The sequence below is a fragment of the Lissotriton vulgaris genome, chromosome 3_1 (assembly GCF_964263255.1).
Source record: "Lissotriton vulgaris chromosome 3_1, aLisVul1.2, whole genome shotgun sequence".
In the NCBI taxonomy this organism is placed as follows: Eukaryota; Metazoa; Chordata; class Amphibia; order Caudata; family Salamandridae; genus Lissotriton; species Lissotriton vulgaris.
In genome coordinates this window covers 1,037,370,503-1,037,390,507 of record NC_141689.1, presented here as the reverse complement: position 1 = coordinate 1,037,390,507, position 20,005 = coordinate 1,037,370,503, and the positions used below count along the sequence as shown (strand labels likewise).

The 20,005-nt window shown below is 45.0% G+C and overlaps 1 protein-coding gene across 1 annotated transcript in view; it reads left to right on the top strand.

Annotated features, from left to right (window-relative positions):
* The first annotated feature begins 19,435 nt into the window (after positions 1 to 19,435).
* The window catches only part of METTL14 (methyltransferase 14, N6-adenosine-methyltransferase non-catalytic subunit), a 205,733-nt gene continuing 205,163 nt past the window's right edge, over positions 19,436 to 20,005 (top strand). The window contains exon 1 of the mRNA XM_086961446.1: positions 19,436 to 19,588. Coding sequence (XP_086817572.1) covers positions 19,523 to 19,588 — 66 coding nt within the window. The 5' untranslated portion in view covers positions 19,436 to 19,522. The remainder of the gene's footprint in view (positions 19,589 to 20,005) is intronic.

Genomic DNA, 20,005 nt, shown 5'->3' with positions numbered 1-20,005 from the left:
CACTCAACCTCACACTCACCACCTCAGTGTTAACTTATGAAACTTCTTGCTCTCACCACTTAGTCATACCACTAGACCTCCTACATATAGTTATCATCCACTGAAAATCCCACTCTACTCTTTTGATTTGTACTCACCACTTACTTGCTGGTCAGCCTCTTCACTCATGGCCACTCCTATCACAACTCATCTTCACAAAACACAGTTACGCCACTTACCACCACACCCACATCAGTATTCACCCTTGCAAAACAAGCTTCTCACATTATTTTCTCGCCACCAATATTTTATAATATCCCTCAGTTGGGACGCCAATCTCACCTTGATTTATAACACATCCACACAATCACCCGCTCACCTTAGCCCATTCCCACACCACACCACTCTACACGCTCAGCATTATGGAACACCGCTCAGCCTCTCATGCTTCCAGCACAACTCATCCACTGGCAACACTACTCGCATAATTTGTTTGCAGCAGCAATCACTCATCTCACTCATCCACAGTATAACACACCTTTGCCAAAACACCAACTCAACCTGCCATTGAACACACCACTTGTTCTCAGACAATATTGTTAGCCAATGGTAACACTAGAGAGTAACATCACCACAAACTGAGACCACACAAAAATTAGTTTATATCATTGACTCCTCATTGTCATGTTATACCACTCACTTCACCAAATGTACATACATCATGTAGTATCATTCACCTTGCCACATCTCATTTACTCACAACCACTTAGAAACATAACACACATTCTGCTGTATGCAACACCACCCATCCACTCACAACACACTTTTAGCACCAATTGCTGGCTCCATTCACTTGCCTTCAGGCTGGTAAAATAACACTTACTATCAGCACTGATCTTTCACACTATTTCACAAGCACTAAAACACATGACAACTCATCTGATCACCATCACTAACATCATCAGTCGCCTTGTTACTCTTTCAATTGCATTACTTGGCTGTTCACAAAACCAGTTTCACTATACACCTCATCTGCAGGCACTCAACTATGTCAGTGTAATACTCTGTCTCCACACCACTACCCACAACTCACTTAGTTCAGCCTTTAAAATATTTCAATGAATCTACTTGCCTTTAACTACTTACAACATTCTCCCACAACAATTCATCAATATCAGTCAATCACCCTACTCCAATCACACTAGCAATCCACACAAACCCACTTGCACACTTCTTCAACCTCAGTTATTGTCAACTCTGCTCATCTATGTACCTACTTACTGACATGTAGTCACAAGTCTCATGCACTTCCACGAACAACCACATTCAGCCTCCTGCAGTAGGACCCAGCCACTCACAACTCCACTTTCACATCTCATATGCCCAACCCACAGTCCCATTACTCATGTTAGCCACTTGCACCACCCAATCACAGCTCTGCCTTAAACTGCAGCTCACACCATTTGTGACTTAGTTTTTGCAAGAACTCAAACTGCTTATCCCCAGTTCTTTACAGCATCAACTAAAAGCCATTCAGCTATGGCATTCCACAATATTTGCTCAGACTAGCAATGTCCTTCACAGCCAGTTGAACTACTGATCACAACTTTACTGAAATCATTCACAGCACATCCAGCACCCTTTCCAGTGTCTCATAATGCTACTTTTGTCACTAACTGTCATTTATACCAAATCGGTGCACTATTAATTCACATTCAAAAGACTGTTTAATTACGCTAGTTACCTGCTCATGCAGTCACCCACTTGAAACTAAAACCTACTTTCCTTTATCCACATAAACCTTGTAATCATACTCAGCCAATAATGCTGCAAATCACTATTCACTCACAACACATCCACCACTTCATGCAGTACCGTTCATCAAAAATTATTTTTAAGCTCACTCACTACTCACTTCCGTAATTTTCTCCGCCCCTCATCCTCAGTCCCATATACCTCCCTAGTTTTCATAATGAGGCCAAATAACTCTAAGCCGCACAAAACACTTTTCTTCACTCACAAGGACAGAGGCCACCCAAAACCAATTTGGTTAAACTACTTTCCATGAGATATTCTTTTAGACCGAGCACTCAGCACAAACACTTGCCATAGGCTTCTTTCTATAGAATCTCTCAATCACACCATATCTAAATTGCAGCAGAGCTGTCAGACAATCTGAATACTACTGTGGCCTAACAAATGAATTTTCGTCATCTTTAGGGTTATTGATACCAGGGGTACCAGTAACTGTAAGGGAGGGGGCAGTCAAGGGCAGAGAGGGTGTTTCATAATCATTAAGAGTTGGACTATAAGTGTAATTCTTGGAACGAGTAACTCTGGTAATTCCTCATCTTCCCACAGACTTACACACAGATATTTCACCTAACTTAAGCAGCTTAAATCTCAGTGTGAAAGTAAATTATGTATAATTCTGATGGGGCTGGTGCCAGCTGTTACTTGCTTCACTGGAGTTTATGGGCCTCTTGTAATACGGGCTTTATAGGCTTTTTCATACACCCAACACCAGCTCATCACAACATGTCTCTCCTACAATCTCAAACTCATGCACATGCAATGGTTCCCTCTAGACAAATCCTTCACTGATTGTAAGAGCCTCCATACTTCCAGTCACTTGTTTACATCTGCCCTCAACATAACTGCTTGATCGAGATGCCCAACATCAAAATGCGAAAGTAATGTAGACTCAGGATTAAAAAGAGTGCAATAACACTATTGACTTGTTGGTTCTCTGCTTTGGTTAATTCAGATGTGCTTTGAAGTTGTAATATCAAAGTTGTCAAACTTAGGATCTCCTGAACTAGTAATCATGAAATTATCCTGGAGTAAAAAAAGTATCATGATGGGCTAACAGGTTGGGCTATGTGACTGTTTTCTGATAAAGAAAAATGACTGCTCATGTTAACCCGCCTTTTACTGGACCCACTTCAGTTTACCACAAACAGACAAAGTGAACAGCCAACAGTAGCTTGAAGTGCTCTATGAACTGCTAAGAGATCAAAAGCCCATCCATGTAGCCACATACATTATATGACTAGATGTGCAGAGAACAGAACTAGAGTAAATGGCTTACCAGAAGCTGATAAGATTGGGCTCACCACTGATTACCTGGCATCAACCAATCAGAATGGGTCTCTGTGGTTAGCCACTGGTGTCTGAACACCATCATTGGATGATCCTGCAGTAGTAAATGATCATCAGATGTTTCCCACTGAAGTAATCACGAGATCATCCTGGAGCAGGTATTGTGATTACTCTAGTCATCTCTTTAAATATTTCACCCTATACACATACTTGAAGGTGGTTTCAGATGATTTCATCAGATAATTACAGGAATAGCCCAGCTACAGTAATCAGATAACTTCTAAAGAAGTCCAGATGATCTTTCTACACCACTCCAATCTACACCCCTCACTGTACGCCACTCCACTCTACTTTATGCGACTCTACGGCACTCCACTGAACTTCACGGTATTCCACTCTACTCCACTGCATTTGATTCCGCTCTACTCCAGGACACTCCACTCTATGACCATCTACTCTACAAATGTCTACAGCACTCCACACTGAAGGACCGGGTTTTTAAAACCCAGCGGCGTCAGGGAGAATGCCTGAAACCTTCGAGTTCCCCTGTCTTGGCAAACAGAGACACAGGATACTTCTTGATGACGTCAAAGACCAAAGTTTATTGGCTGCAACCAGGAACAGAGATCTACGAAGTACACACGGGTAGTTCGTCAGAGACTGCACAAATTCGATAAGCGGAGTATGGTCTTTTATGCCAAAAATCAAGCCTCAGGCAATATTCCAATTTACATTCGGTGCATCAAAAACTGACCAATGGCAGTGCAACATTTCAAAAGTAGCGAATGACGATAATCAAAGACAATCCCATTTTCCGTTGTCCAGCCCACCAGAAGTGACCACGCACATTCACATTCTTGTTCGATCAGGCTGGACAAACCCATCATAAAGCCTTCAACCCAAATCAATGATTATGTCGTAAAGGAAAGGCAGAAACAGATTGGAAAGGAGATAGAAAGGTGGGAGCAGTGTACCATAAACTCGGGCAAGTCCTGCTCTTTGATCTTTATCAGGCCAGCTGCTGAACAAGGAACTGGCTCAGCGAGGTCAGCCTCGGGCAAGGAGTCAGTTCGGCCAGGACACCCAGAAGTCAGCTAAGGCGTACGTGTCTCAAAAACTTGTTCGGCCACAGTCATCGGGCCTATGTTAGGGCAACCACACAAAATGGCTGCCATATACAAAATGGAACCCGAGGGTTTGGACTAAATCCTCGAATACGGAGTGTTCTCTTATATCGATTCATAAGAAAACACTCAGACACGCTACACTCGCCATTTGCGGTCTGCTGACACCAAAATCGTCCATTTCCGACGATCTTTGTTGAACGGGTTCGGAACCATCGAACCCAGTTCGTAAACCACGGAACCACAGACCCTCCTTTTGCCCTAACATAGGCAACAGACCCAAACCCATGTTAATCTGAATCCGGATCTATATTCATCAGGTCATCGATATGTTGCTGTAGCATCATCCTATTACATAGTACCTCTCTCTGGACAGGTCTCCTTGCACACGAAGTAGCACAAAGGCCACAAATAGCTGGAGCACACTGTACACAGAGACAGAACATAAAAAGGATTGCTAAGACCATCCCAATGACCATCAAAATCTTCCAACCCCAAGTGGATATCAATCCCCATAACCATCCCATCAATGACCAATCCCCTTTGTCCAAATGGACAGAATCTGAGATCTTATGTAGCTTGGAAATGGCCTGGAAGACTGATGGAGCGTTGTCTGGAATGAAAACGCAGCAGCTCGATTGAATCAGCTTACAAACTCCACCTCGATCTGCTAGAATAACATCAAGGGCAAATCTATTTTGTAGTGTCATAAGTCTATCCGACTGGAGCTCAGCAGTCAGGTTACCAAGGGCACCGGCAGTTCCGACTATGGTGGACTCAACCACTCTTGTCAACTGGCGAATATTCCTACTGTTAGCCATAGGTCCCCAGAACAGCAGAAAACCCTTAAAGAAATCACCCAGTTCTTGTCCTGCAGTGTCTTCTTGACTAAAGACACCTCTAGCAACTCTCGTCTTATGGTAATCTGCCGCAGCTGTAAAGATGGGAGGTAACAGAAAGGAAACAAAACATGTGCCCGAGAAGTCGGGGGGCAACCATGTATACGCTTTGTCATAGCAAACAAAGTAAGTGCCCTTAGCAGCTAGGAACACTGGGGAAGACTGAGACGCAAATACATAAGTCTCAGCGCAAACACTCTTCCCTAACTGAGCCTTCCGATTATTGCCATTACCCTGCAGACAAAAGTAGCCCTGATGGGGCACTATCCAAATCGGTGGAGAACTTTTCGCTCGCTGGTTAACACTCAGACTAACTCCATATCCAGTAACGTCCCAACCACTATATGGTTGCTTCTCATCTTTCGGAATAGTCTCAACTGCATTAGTCCCTTTTACCATGTCGACTATGCCTCTAGCTAAAGCACTATTCTTCGGATTGTCTTTCGGTGAATGTAGGGGATATACGCTATGGGCATAGATAAATATCGTTCTATAAGCCCAAATCGAACCATTAATGCTAAAGGGCAAAACTAAATAAGGAATACCCTTATCGGTTGTATGAGGCATCAAACCACAAATCCAACAGTTTGTCATGTTCATCACCAACTGATGTTGATGCAAAAGTTGGATGAAAGAATTGTTAGCAAATTCCAATGTAAATGTAAATGTATTGCGATTTATATAGCGCACGTATCACCCGAAGGCATCAAGGCGCTTGCCTTGGGAACCCGTCCTGGTATTCCCCTGTGAGATAACCCTAGCAGGGTATCCACAAGGTAAAAGCCAGGCATCCCGCCGCGAGGGGCCGTAGTGGAGATTAAGCAAGCTATTGCCCAGAGTCCCAGAGTGTGAACCCGTGAGTCGAGTAGGCACCGGAACGAGAATTATCGAGTCCGTGGAATTTTTGAGCCCAAGACCCGCCGAGGCGGGGAATTGAACCCTGGTCCAGGACCGATCTCAGCTTCCGGGTCTGCCGCCTCTAACCCCTGAGCCACACTTCTCCACTCCAATCGTCTAACTACCTCGTGGTCAGGCAAAGGATGAAAAGAATGAGAAGAAATAGTAGGTGAAGGTGTAGGTTGCACAGTGGGATTAAACGTCATTTTAAAGGAAAATGTTACATAACCAGCTATAAATATCATTAAACTCAGTAGTAAAAATACACATGGTATCAAAAAACTTTTCATCGATATAATTTTACATATTCGTTTTCTAAAAGTCAGTGTCTGTACAGGTCTCTCCAACTCAAAGAAATCCATCCTAAACTAAATGTGCTGCCCGCGGTGGTAGGTTGATTCTGCTCAGGAATGCCTCTGCTAACCCAGGAAGACTGCCCTGATCCAACAGAACCCTCGACCTAGTGTCTCAGGCTTGCACCCCCAAGACTGTGGCAACCGCGACCCTAGCAGCAAGAACCGGATGGCGGTTCAAGAAAAACAAAAATGAGTAGATCCTTGGTGGAGATTTAACCTGCAAACAGAAAAAAATCAATCTTTATTAATTTTTATTTGTCCGTAACTCTCGATCTCAAATTATATCAATTTCTTCCAGCTAATTCTTGGTCAGCAAACAAAAGATGAGGCTCTGAAGTGTCCAATCGATCTGCAGGAGGTACTGATGCTTGCAAAATCCTTTCACTCTCTTTCTCTGAGTTTGTTCCAATCAGTCGAGCATCGCTGAACGGTATAAACCGTGGGATGACTTCTGTCTCAGAGTCCGCAAGTCCCTCCTGGACCCACTTATCGTAAGGCAAGGGCAAAGGTGCCCTTTTGGTGTGCGATCCGTGGATCCAGTTACGTTTACCCTGCACTCGTACCGCAGATCTTGTTGACAGGAGCACTTGATAGGGTCCCGTCCAACGGGGCTGTTCGTTCTTGGTCCGCTGGAAGTTACGCACAAAGACCCAGGTGCCAGGTTCGATGGAGTACCCTGGATCCTCTGAAACTTGTGGAAGGCTGTCATGCACCTGTTGGCGTAAAACACCAATTTTAGTTGTCAGTTCACGCAAATAGTCAAGCAGCACAGGATACTCGAGGTCTCTGAACCTCGTTGGTCTTGGTACGCCCCAAATGTTCGCCAGGCGACCAAACACAACCTCGTACGGACTCAAACCCATTTGTGAATGCACAGTCATTCTTGTGGACAAAAGTGCTAATGGCAAAGCATCTGGCCATTGTAAACCAGTGCTCGCTTGGATTTTGGCCAATTTCAACTTAAGAGTGCCATTATAGCACTCGACTAAACCAGCTGATTGGGGGTGATTTGCAGCGTGGAACTTCTGCCTAATCCTGAGACCCTCACACACTCTCTTCATGACTTGACCCACAAATTCACTCCCGTTATCACTCCAGACAATTCTCGGCATTCCAAATCTCGGGAAAAATTCTTTTATCAGGACCTTTGCTGTGGACAAGGCAGTATTGTCCTTAAGGGGGTAAGCTTCTACCCATCTAGAAAAAGAGCAAACAACCACTAACACATATTTCAAGTTGTTGCATCTTTCCATATGAATGAAATCTAGCTGCAAAGCCTCGAACGGATACGTAGGAGGAGCAAAATGACTAGCTGGTGTTGGAGTTCCCTTACCAGGATTATGCATCAAACATACCATACAGTTTCTGACCAAATTCTCTGCACATTTGGGAATCCCCACATTCTGCCAAACCGGGGCCAACAACTTGCAAATCCCTTTCACACTAATATGTGCCATTCCATGAGCCATTGTAACAACCGGAAGCAGATACGCGTTAGGCAACAACCATCTCTGATATTCTGACAAATCAGTCCAACAACCATTTGAATCCAATCGACCCTTGCTTTCTCTCCATTCATTCAACTCTTTCTCTGTGGCTTCACTCTGAATCGATTTCACGCACTCAATGGTATCTTCACACATACTCTTCTCTGGAACCCATCTCGCCGGACCCGCAACATACATTCGACTCATCACATTCCTAGCAGTTTCTTTCGCAACTTCATCCGCAAACGCATTACCACGACCAACATCATCCGTAACCTTTTTATGGGCACTGCATTTCACAATCGCGACTTGCAATGGTAATGTAAGAGATTCAAGAAGTTCATTCACCAATTGTCCATGTTGGATCTTCGTCCCATGCGATGTCAAAAATCCACGTTCACGCCACAAACGCCCAAAGCTATGAGCCACACCAAACGCATACTGACTATCCGTGTACACATTCACTCGTTTTCCTTTCGCCAACACACATGCTCTCGTAAGTGCGATCAATTCAGCCGCTTTTGCGGAGTTGTGTGGGATACGTGCAGCTTCAACAACCGTATGTAAAGTCGTCACAGCATAGGCTGCAGTCGTATCACCATTCGGCAACTTAAAGCACGAACCATCAACCCACAAAGCATCATCACAATCGGGAAGAGGAGTGTCCCTAAGGTCCACTCTCCCTTTTGTCTCTTCTTCGGTTCTTAGGAAACAATCATGCTGTTCTTCACTATCGCCATTTGTCTCAAGCGAAATTGGTAACAATGTAGCTGGGTTTAAGATATTGCACCTCCTGATGTGCACATGACTTGCTAACAGTGTAAGCTCATACCCTGACAACCGAGCACTAGTTAAGTGCTGTGTCTTGGTACGATTCAACAAGGTATCCACTGCATGTGGAACCATAACCACTAACGTATTATCCATAACCAAACCAGCAGATTGTCGAATTGAAACAGCCGCTGCTGCTGTAGCTCTCAAACAACTCGGCAACGCTCTGGCTACAGGATCCAAAGTCGACGAAAAGTACGCACATGGGCGTTGCTTATCGCCAAACTGCTGAGTCAAAACTGATAATGCACATCCCTCTCTCTCGTGAACATACAATGTGAAAGGCTTACTGTAGTCGGGAGTACCCAACACAGGAGCCGAACACAACGCATTGCGTAATTCAGAGAAACTTTGCTGACATTCATCAGTCCAGGGAATAGGATTTGGAGTATCCTTGACAGTAAGAGCTATCAAAGGCTTCGTTAACAGAGAAAAATTGGGAATCCACTGTCTACAATACGACGTGATACCCCAAAACGCACGAACTTCTCTCTGTGTCGTAGGAACACTCATTTTCGCAATAGCCTGAATTCTTTCTGGGGTCAGTTTCCTTCCCTCCTTCGATAAGAGGTGACCTAGGTAGGTAACGTCTTGACGACAGAATTGTAATTTCGAGAGAGAGAGACTTTATGGTGACAATCAGATAAGTGTCGCAATAAAGTCAAAGTGGCATCTTTAGAAATCTCCTCAGTATCTGCGGCAACTAGCAAATCGTCAACATACTGAATAAGGGCTGAACCTTCAGGTAGAACCATCAGATCAAGTTGTGTCTTTAAGGCTTGACTATAAATCGATGGACTCTCGCAATAGCCTTCAGGAGCGTGCTTAAAGCGGAAACTTCGTCCTCCTAAACTGAATCCAAAGATATCCCTGCTCTCCATCGCAATCGGGATGCTGAAGAAAGCATTCTTCAAGTCGATCACCGAAAACCACGTGGCTGTAGCCGGAATCAAAGTTAACAAAGCGGTGATATTAGGCACAACAGGAAAATGTGGAACAAGAATTTTGTTCACTTCGCAAAGATCGATGACAAATCTATATACAGGAGGCTGTGAAGGATCAGTTCTCTTTAGGACAGGCAAAACAGGGCTATTACACACGTTACCTCGCGTCTCTTCGATGACACCCTTATCGATCAGATCATAAATGATCGCCAAAAGTGCACGTTCACCATCACTTGAGATACGATATTGCGGAATGCGCGGTAACTTAGCATTCGCCTTCAGCGTCACAACATATGGGGAATATCTAACAGGCCCACATCATTCGGACCCGTAGCCCACAATGAATCCGGTAACAAAGACAATTCCGATGGAAGACAATCTTTCGATACATACATCGGAGAGATCACATTCTCACCCAAGGTAAGATGTACTCCTGCCGGAGAACAATACAAAGTCGCATACAATCTCTTCAATAAATCCAATCCCAACAAATTCTCATTACAACCTGTAGTCAAAAGAAGGGGTGCTTCAAACTTACGAGGACCAACAGAAATAGGCAATGGAACAGAAATCGGATTTGTAACGGGGGCGCCAGAAAAACCTACAGAAACATTATTAAAGCCAGACAAAGGTGCGCCAGGGAGTTTAGCATGCATAATCGAACTCTTCGTAGCACCAGTGTCTAGCAGAAAAGGCTCTGACACACCTGATGCAATCACCTCAACGTAAGGTCCACTCTGATCTACTGGAACTGAAACAACTCCCTCACTTTGTCCATGGCTGTCCTAATAATCACTACTATTTGCTTTGTTACCTTCAACATAATAATCATCTACGTAGTACTGTGCTGTCCTACCAGATGAATTCTGCTGTTGATCAAAACTATTCATCGAATTCTGCGGAGGCAAAGGACGCACATTCTGGCCGCGACCTCTACCTCTAGGCGCTTGCTGTGCACCTCTACCTCTCACACCAGGAGCGCTATTCCCTAGTTGCAGCAAAACCGGACAACTATTCTTGTAATGACCCTCTTCTTTACAATACGCACACTGATTAGGACCTTACGACGGGAAACGCTGTTGAGAAGACTCGTTCCTTTGCGAGTTTCTCAAATACTGTTGAGGCTGCTGATAATCACGCTGATTATTAACACGGGGTGGATAAGCTTGTTGTAGAAGAACTTTAGTCTTCAATTCCTTAGTCTTCTTATCCGCTTTCTCTAACTCGTCCTTACGTCTATTCTCGTAGTACTGAGCCGTAGCTAAAATCTGCGCCGATGTAGAAACAGTCCAAGCACTCTCAGAATCCTTCAACTTAGTGCATAATTCAGGAAGGAGATTGTGCACAAATTTGTCGACAAACAACCTCTGACCACCCTCTGTAGCCATATCCTGCCCACTATGATCGACAAACGTTTCTTCGAAACGCGTGAAAAAATCTGACACAGTCTCATCTTTCTTCTGCTTACACGCAGACAACTTGTCCCAATTCACACGTACTTCAGGCATCAAGGTCTTCATAAAATTAATAATCCTACCAGGAAGTTCAGTAATGATATTTTCAGGTTTAGCACCTCCAACTTGTCTATCGTTCGCAGCAACAAGATTAACCCACGAATCACCCAATTCATTATCATGATCTGTATGTCGAATGACATTCCAGATGGGCTGTGGAACAACATTCCCAAACAACATATCTATGTCCGCCAAATTCATGATGCACAAACGCACTGTTTGCGTAAGCTCTTTATAATATCCCGCTGGATTTTTCCGCGGATCAGGCAAAGTCTGCTTAAGCGCTAAAACTTCGGCACGCTTCCAAGGAACATGCACCCACACTCGCTGAAAGTGCGCAACAACAGGTGGCTGAGCAGTTGCATCAGCAGGTGTCCAAACTGGAGGAACCTCTCGCATCGGGTACTAGCATACTTTCTTCTCAACTAGCGAATCAGACTCTAACAACCGTTCAGGAGAAACATTATTGCGAAATGACAACAACGTCGACACCGCTCTCTCGATGTCGAGGAAACTCACAATCGTCCCTTTCGCAAACTCAGAACGCAATCAAAACAACTCTTCAAGGGGTTTACCCACGTCACTCATCCATTGGTAATGGAGAAACGCACACATGACCTCAAAAACATACCGTTGCTTAGGTGGTTCCCATTGCCGGAAAACATCCATGATACCCTCAAGATCGTACTGAGACGTGTACGTAACCCATCTACGTGCCATGTGATCCAAAACCACTCGCTCATCAGTATCAGGCAACTGACTACGCGACTGTCTACGCTCACTCACAGGAGACATACCCAATTGTCCCAACCAAGGAGTTAGGAAACCAGAAAAGGCAGCAGTCATCCGCTGTCTAGGAGAAGGAGTAGTCGGAAGAATAAGGGAAGACGAAACAGTAGAAGATAAACCACAACTAAACAAATTTCTAAGACTGCTAAAACCAGGCATCTTGCTCACTAGTCTAGCTTCAAACAACAAGGGAAATCGAAAACGATAGTCTCGTGAATACACGAATCCCTTGGATTTGGGGCCTGCAGGTACCAAATCAAAGCAATCCACTAAAGGATACCAAACAAACTAAGAACTAGGAGACGCTCCACTTATACTTAACTGAAATGTCGATGGCGTCACCAGAAGACCCGACAATCGTCTCGCTCTACAAACGTCTAAGGCTCCAAAACAGGGCGACAGTCAGGGCAGCAGTCCTTCGTAGCCGTCGGAAAGCGGGAAACCTCGCAGCAAAGACTTTCGGACCACAACGACATACAGGGGTCGATGAAGTGGCTGACCTTCCTCCAGAATTTTCACACGAAGCTTCTCACGAACCTCTGGCTTGGACCGGTATCGCTGAAGTCGCCCCACGTTGGGCGCCAACTGAAGGACCGGGTTTTTAGAACCCAGCGGCGTCAGGGAGAACGCCTGAAACCTTCGAGTTCCCCTGTCTTGGCAAACAGAGACACAGGATACTTCTTGATGACGTCAAAGACCAAAGTTTATTGGCTGCAACCAGGAACAGAGATCTACGAAGTACACACGGGTAGTTCGTCAGAGACTGCACAAATTCGATAAGCGGAGCATGGTCTTCTATGCCAAAAATCAAGCCTCAGGCAATATTCCAATTTACATTCGGTGCATCAAAAACTAACCAATGACAGTGCAACATTTCAAAAGTAGCGAATGACTATAATCAAAGACAATCCCATTTTCCGTTGTCCAGCCCACCAGAAGTGACCACGCACATTCCCAAGTTTCTTGTTCGATCAGGCCGGACAAACCCATCATAAAGCCTTCAACCCAAATCAATGATTATGTCGTAAAGGAAAGGCAGAAACAGATTTAAAAGGAGATAGAAAGGTGGGAGCAGTGTACCATAAACTCGGGCACGTCCTGCTCCTTGATCTTTATCAGGCCAGCTGCTGAACAAGGAACTGGCTCAGCGAGGTCAGCCTCGGGCAAGGAGTCAGTTCGGCCAGGTCACCCAGAAGTCAGCTAAGGCGTACGTGTCTCAAGGACTCGTTCGGCCACAGTCATCGGGCCTATGTTAGGGCAACCACACAAAATGGCTGCCATATACAAAATGGAACCCGAGGGTTCGGACTAAATCCTCAAATACGGAGTGTTCTCTTATATCGATTCATACGAAAGCACTCAGACACGCTACACTCGCCATTTGCGGTCTGCTGACACCAAAATCGTCCATTTCCGACGATCTTTGTTGAACGGGTTCGGAACCATCGAACCCAGTTCGTAAACCACGGAACCACAACTCTACGACACTTGTCTATGCCACTCCACTCTGCATCACACCACTCTACTCCACTCTATTCTATGCCACTCCACTCTATGCCACACACTCTCATCTCCTTCACTCTATGCCACAACACTCTACTCCACTCTATCTCCCTCTCCACCATGTCACTCTACATCACTCTACTCTGCGGCACTCCGCTCTATGTATGAAACTCTACGTCACTCCACTCTATGCCACTCCACTAAGACACTTTTAGTCATGCTTAGGAGCAGCCACACTGGTGTACAACATGGCTAAAATAATATGTTGGTGAAGGGTTTAGATTTATGCACAGGAAGCTTGTGCGTGTATGAGATATACTTGTGATTGATGAGTATACGGTGCAAACAGGTCAGGGGAGAACAAACCCAAATAAAACAACCCCTGCACTTGTATGGTTGTGAGTCCACACGTACAATTGAACAAAAAGTCCTGTGCACACGTTTCTATGTAACGGGTTTTGGTGTAAAAAACGATTATCAACACATTGAGCTTCCGAATGATTGTATTCATTCATTATGAATCACGTGATCAACACACATTTGGTTCTCTATGTATTAAACAGTCACCATTGCTATGCAGAAAATGTTTTCACTATAGGGTTTTCACTGCCAACAGGGTGTTTCCATGCAATCCCTCTCTTGACGCCATTTCTCCTTGTCTAATTTTGTTATTATTTTAGTTTTATTAATTTGAGGTTTACACTAACAAGTCGGAAATCTTGTTTCCTTCTTTTATTTATTTTGTTAGGTCTCGCCTGTCGATGCGCATGCGCATCGAGCAAGCGAGACTATGGGGGCTTATCCACTCTTTATCCACTGCAAGGAATCGTGGCGATTCCTTGCAGTGCCCGTGACTTTTAAGCTCAATGCGCATGCGCATTGAGCTTAAAAGCGCGTGCACGTCCGTCTTGTTTTACCCGCTCCGCCCCCTCCTCTTCCCGCCGTGTCGCATTTCTCCTCCCCCCTCCCCTCTCCTCCGTCCGTCTTGTTTGTTTAATTTAACCCGCTCCGCCCCCTCCCCTTCCCGCCGTGTCGCATTTCTCCTCCCCCCTCCCCTCTCTTCCCTCCGTCTCGTTTGTTTAATTTAACCCGCTCCGCCCCCTCCCCTTCCCGCCGTGTCGCATTTCTCCTCCCCCCTCCCCTCTCTTCCCTCCGTCTCGTTTCAGACTCCCTCCCAGAACCCCCGATCGCTTTCTCCTGCCAGGCGGCTGGCGTCTCTCTTTTCAGGCCTGGCAGGCGATAACCACCCTCCTCCTCCCCGTGCAGGAAAGGCAGGCGCTGCTGCCGCCAGTAAATAGAAGCCACGGCCGGGGTTCCATTCTTGCGCTATTTGGCCATTGAACCGCTCAGTACGAGCCTCCATATTCTCTTCCCTCAATTTTTCCAGGTGCCATGTTAATGCTCTATTTGGAATCACCCTGGTTGGTCAAACTGCAGGGTAATGTAATGCACGCTTAATTACCCTGCAGAGGCAGGCACTACAGAGCGGGGCTTTCTGAACTGTGCTTCACTTCACTGAGTTTAATGTTTCCGGCTTAGTTTTGCCCCCGATTCTTTTTTACGATGCTTGCCAAAGTTTTTATTTTTATAATCTTGGAGCGAACCTACCGCATTCTTGCGTACTGTATTTGCGGTTTTGTTACCCAAAGCTAAGCTGCTGTTTCTTTTAACTTTTTTTTTTAAAGCGCCGTTTTTATTGTCGTGTTTTGTGATTTCGCGACACTGTAGGTTTGCACGACTTCCGTTCACGCTTGCTGCGCTAAGTTGGTGGTTTTAAGACAGTCCCAGCCAAGAGGTGGAACCAAAGTTCCACTTCAAACATCCGGTGAGATAGCTCTGCTGAGTTTGTTTGGCTGCGGAAATCTGTTTGGAGGCTGCGGACAACCCGTTCTGCCCTGAACGAAAAGGGAACAATAGAGTAAGTTATTTATAGCTCAATGAAGGTGCAAGAGCGTGGCAACAGACGCTACATGACACAGGCTCTTAGCACTTATGCGAGGCCATGCTGATGACAGGAACACGCATACGCTCAAGCTACCTATATCTTTATGTTACTGTGTTCTTGGATGGGGCATCGGCCTCGATCAGTCGTTAGCCGTGTGAATGGTGAGTGTAGTGGGCTCTCTCTGCCTTGTACTGGTTCGCAGTAAGGGGTTGCGTTTCGAGGCCCTTCGCCCATCTCTTGGCATCCCACATTCGTTGCATGCAGATGGGGTTCATGTGGACGGCCTGTGGGGGCGGGGAGTGGGCAGTGCCCTTTTATTGTCCTATCGTGGCGAGAGCAATCAACAATATTGTGATGGGCTACTAGCCTTTCTAGTATGGTAAGCAACTTTTCAATAAATATTTTACTCTGAGTGATAGAAGGGGCTCTGTTAGTAAAAAGCTGTTACGTACTTTAGGATGCAATTTAATCACTTGTTGAGTAACATTTTGAACCCCTCACCCTTCCTCACCCTCACCCACACTCACCCTCACTCACCTTCAACACCTCACCCTCACTCACCCTCACCCACACTCACCCTCACTCACCCTCAACGCCTCACCCTCACTCACCCTCAACACCTCACACTCACTCACCCTCACCCTCTCTCACCCTCTACCCTCACTCACCCTCAATACCTCACCCTCACTCACCCTCACCCTCACTCACCCTCACTCACCCTCACCCTCACTCACCCTCACCCTCACCCTCACCCTCCCTCACCCTCACCCTCACTCACCCTCACTCTCACCCTCACTCACCCTCACTCACCCTCACTCACCCTCACTCACCCTCACTCTCACTCACCCTCAACCCCTCACCCTCACTCACCCTCAACCCCTCACTCACCCTCACTCACCCTCACCCACCCTCACCTTCACTCACCCTCACTCACCCTCAACCCCTCACCCTCACACAGTGCAATAGGTCTCGGAGCATTTGAGTTAGAGCTTTTAGAAATGTTTATGGCTTTTTTTTTAATTCTTTAGCATTGGCTACAGGAAACAAAAATGCTAAAGATTTACAAAAAAACCCATAAACAATTCTAAAAGCACTAACTCTAATGCTGCGAGACCTATTGCATTTCCAATGCTTGTTTTTATTTTGTGTCCTTCTCAGCCCTGAAGAGTCACAATTGTAACACGTTGTGACGAAACACGAGTCGGCTGGTAGAATGTACTTTGTACTGATCTGGATTGATTTATAAACCCTTTTGCTGAAACTTCCAAGGCCTCAACCGTCATTTTAGCACGAGTTCATGTGTTGATAATATTGTTTTTTACACCAAAACCCATTACATAGAAACGTGTGCATAGGACTTTTTGTTCAACATGGCTAAAATAGCTCTTACATAGGTGAGGCCTATTGGCTTAGCCAATGCTTGTTGACTTGGATACCTAGACCCCAGACACGGCCAACACAGGTCTCTCTTATTAGCGCCATGATACCTCCCAGGCTAGTGGTGTGCTTTACTAGTACCCATCATATAATTTAACAAAACATACCAGTTATCAACACGCGATGAATGAGTGAGACTGCGAAGTCTCTGTATATTGTAATGATACACGAGCTTAACACGGTGTTATGTTGTGCTTACTTTTATTCTTTGTGTGTTGCTTTAAGGCTCGTGTTAGAGCGAGCCACTCTGCAGAATGTTATGTATTACTGTCAGGTTCGTATTCCATGTGAGGGCAGTTGAAGCCTTCCTGAGCTGCTGTATAGCTGTGCTTCCTGGCTCCGCCTGTTTTATCATTTATCTTAATAAACCTTAAGAGATTCAACTTGCCTCCATCTCTACTTTACAATTGGCGACGATCGGGATCGACACCCTGCAACCTACAACCTTGGATTTTTTTTTTTCTTCTTTTTCCTCGTCTGACAAGAAGAAGAGAATCGCTTACAGAAATGATTTTATCTCTACTCTACTGTTGAGCCATCTACATTTCAATGATCCAAGCTGGTTCGTATATTTACTTTTTATTACAACGGAGACTTACTGACTTACAGGCTCCGGTTGGTCGCGCATGCCGGCATCTTTCAATCGGGAGCCGAGTTCCAAGCGCGATCTCCCAACGCGCGACCACAGAATGCCTTACGTCTGTCACACGCTCCTAGTTTAATCGCGTGATTTCGTATTCGCGCTAAGGTCACGTTGCGTGACCTTGCGTGGCGGCCATTTTAAGTTGGTCGAAAATATCTCGGAAAGTCAGTTACCGAGGCTCTGTCACCGAGGGAGTTCATATTAAAAAAAAAAAGACATTTGAACTTTATTGAACCGGCGCTAATCTATCCTCGGCTCACAATATTGGATAACGTTCTTTCAACTAAGGAGGACAAAGATAAACAGGTGAGACTGTCGGGGCACTTGTTTTCCTTTTAATCAACCTAGTGTGTCATTGTAAACAAGGTACTATTTAACAAATATTATATATATATGGATTCTGGGGATCAATCCTAAAGTGAAAGTGGCTCTGAAGAAATAATGGCTCAACAAAGTTTTGTTATTAGTCCCCCACAACCTTTTTGGTCTACTGGTTCACAACCTGACATGAAGTGGGTGGAATGGAAAGAATATTTTAATAACTATATATGTGCAATTGACGAGAATGCTAAAATGAAACCGGAACAAAAGAAAAGAATACTTCTACATTCTTTAGGTCCTAAAGGTTTAAAAACGTATTCACGCATGCAGAAACTAGCTGATGCTGATTCAAGTGAATTTGACAATGCCATTGCGGATATGGACAGATATTTCGCACCTAAAGTCTGTATAGGAGTAGTGAGACACAAATTCTTCCAAAGAAAACAAAAAAAAGATGAATTAGTTGATGAGTGGGTTGATGACCTCAAAAAACTTGCTATTGACTGTAAGTTTGGAGACCTACATGACGAACTAATTCGAGATCAATTGGTTATGCACAACGACAATTCTCCGATTCAAGATCGCCTCTGGGTAAATGGTGATGCACCTCTTGACGATGTACTTGCAATAATGAGGAAATCGGAAATGTCAGGGAGGTGTGCTACGGTAGTTAAAGATACCGTTAAGGATTCAGACAAGGCATCATCTGCTGTCTTCAAAATCCAAGGAACACCAAAATATCAGAATAAGCAAGTTCAAAACAAACACTTTGGTCAACCTTTCAAGAATCAAGGAATGGATAACAAAGTGGAAGATAAAAGATGTTACCGTTGTGGTAGCAAAGAACATATGGCTTACTACAAGTCATGCCCTGCCCTACGGAAAAGGATTATGTTAAGTAGTTTATTAATTCCCTTTTTGTTTTCCTTCCTCCTTCCCTTATTCCCCTGCCTCTTCCCTGCAGTTCTCTTTTCCTATTATTGTGAGGGGGGGGGGGGGGGATGTGTTATGTTGTGCTTACTTTTATTCTTTGTGTGTTGCTTTAAGGCTCGTGTTAGAGCGAGCCACTCTGCAGAATGTTATGTATTACTGTCAGGTTCGTATTCCATGTGAGGGCAGTTGAAGCCTTCCTGAGCTGCTGTATAGCTGTGCTTCCTGGCTCCGCCTGTTTTATCATTTATCTTAATAAACCTTAAGAGATTCAACTTGCCTCCATCTCTACTTTACACACGGAAGAATTTCTCTAAATAAGGCAACTAAGTCACCACTTCCATGTACACAGACAACTAGCAGAACGTTTACGAACTCCAACAATGGATGTCAAAGTACTGGGAAATATAAATAATACAATTTGCTGTTGTACTACATCCCATGTGCAGCACGTATAACTATTTCGTAACGGTATTACATTTTTTTCGGTTCAACATCTTCTTATGGAATCCTAGGATATATCGTTTCTTTTAAATACAAGAATCAGAGACCTGTAAACCGCTAGTTTGATCTCCGTTTCCCCCACATCGACGCAGCTTGCGATGCAATCTATATTGTGATGCTCATTAAAGATGGCCGCCAGATTCCACCACATCTTCCACTTAAGCCCTTCTCTAGTTCTATCAACTCCATGAGTGTCTCCGGCAAGCTGTCCGTACTGTGCGCACCGGGACTCTGTGACGTAATACCGTCACGCGCGACGTGTGCGCCGCCTCCTGTTTGGAACTTAGCGGCAAGCAAGAAGACACTGAAAACCAACCATGAACCAGCGCCTGCAGGAGATCCGCGAGAGGCAGAAGCTGCGCCGCCAGCTTCTGGCTCAGCAGGTGAGGGAGTCTGGCTGTCAGTCTGGAATGAAAGTCGCCGCGCGTTTGCCGCCGCTTAAAGACGTGTGATTTGCATCGAAGTCCAAGCAACGTAACAGGCGTATTCCATTGCCATTCTTCTGCCCATCATTTGGAGGTGACACCATCATCTGATGGGCTGTACTTTCATTTTGAGCGTATTGATTTTTCGGAACTCCTCTGCATGTTACAATGAAGCAATATCGCCCACAGCCTGCAAACCTTTTCCAAGAAAACGTAATCTTCATTGGGATAAGTTTTCGATCATTTCTGATGTCACCCTCTTTGCGGACTCAAACGGTTGAGAATAAAAGCTCCCAGCATCGGTCCTGGCTGCATGTGGAATAAACTGGAACACAGTAGAACTTCTGTATTGGTGGAATGGTGCTGTGAAACTGA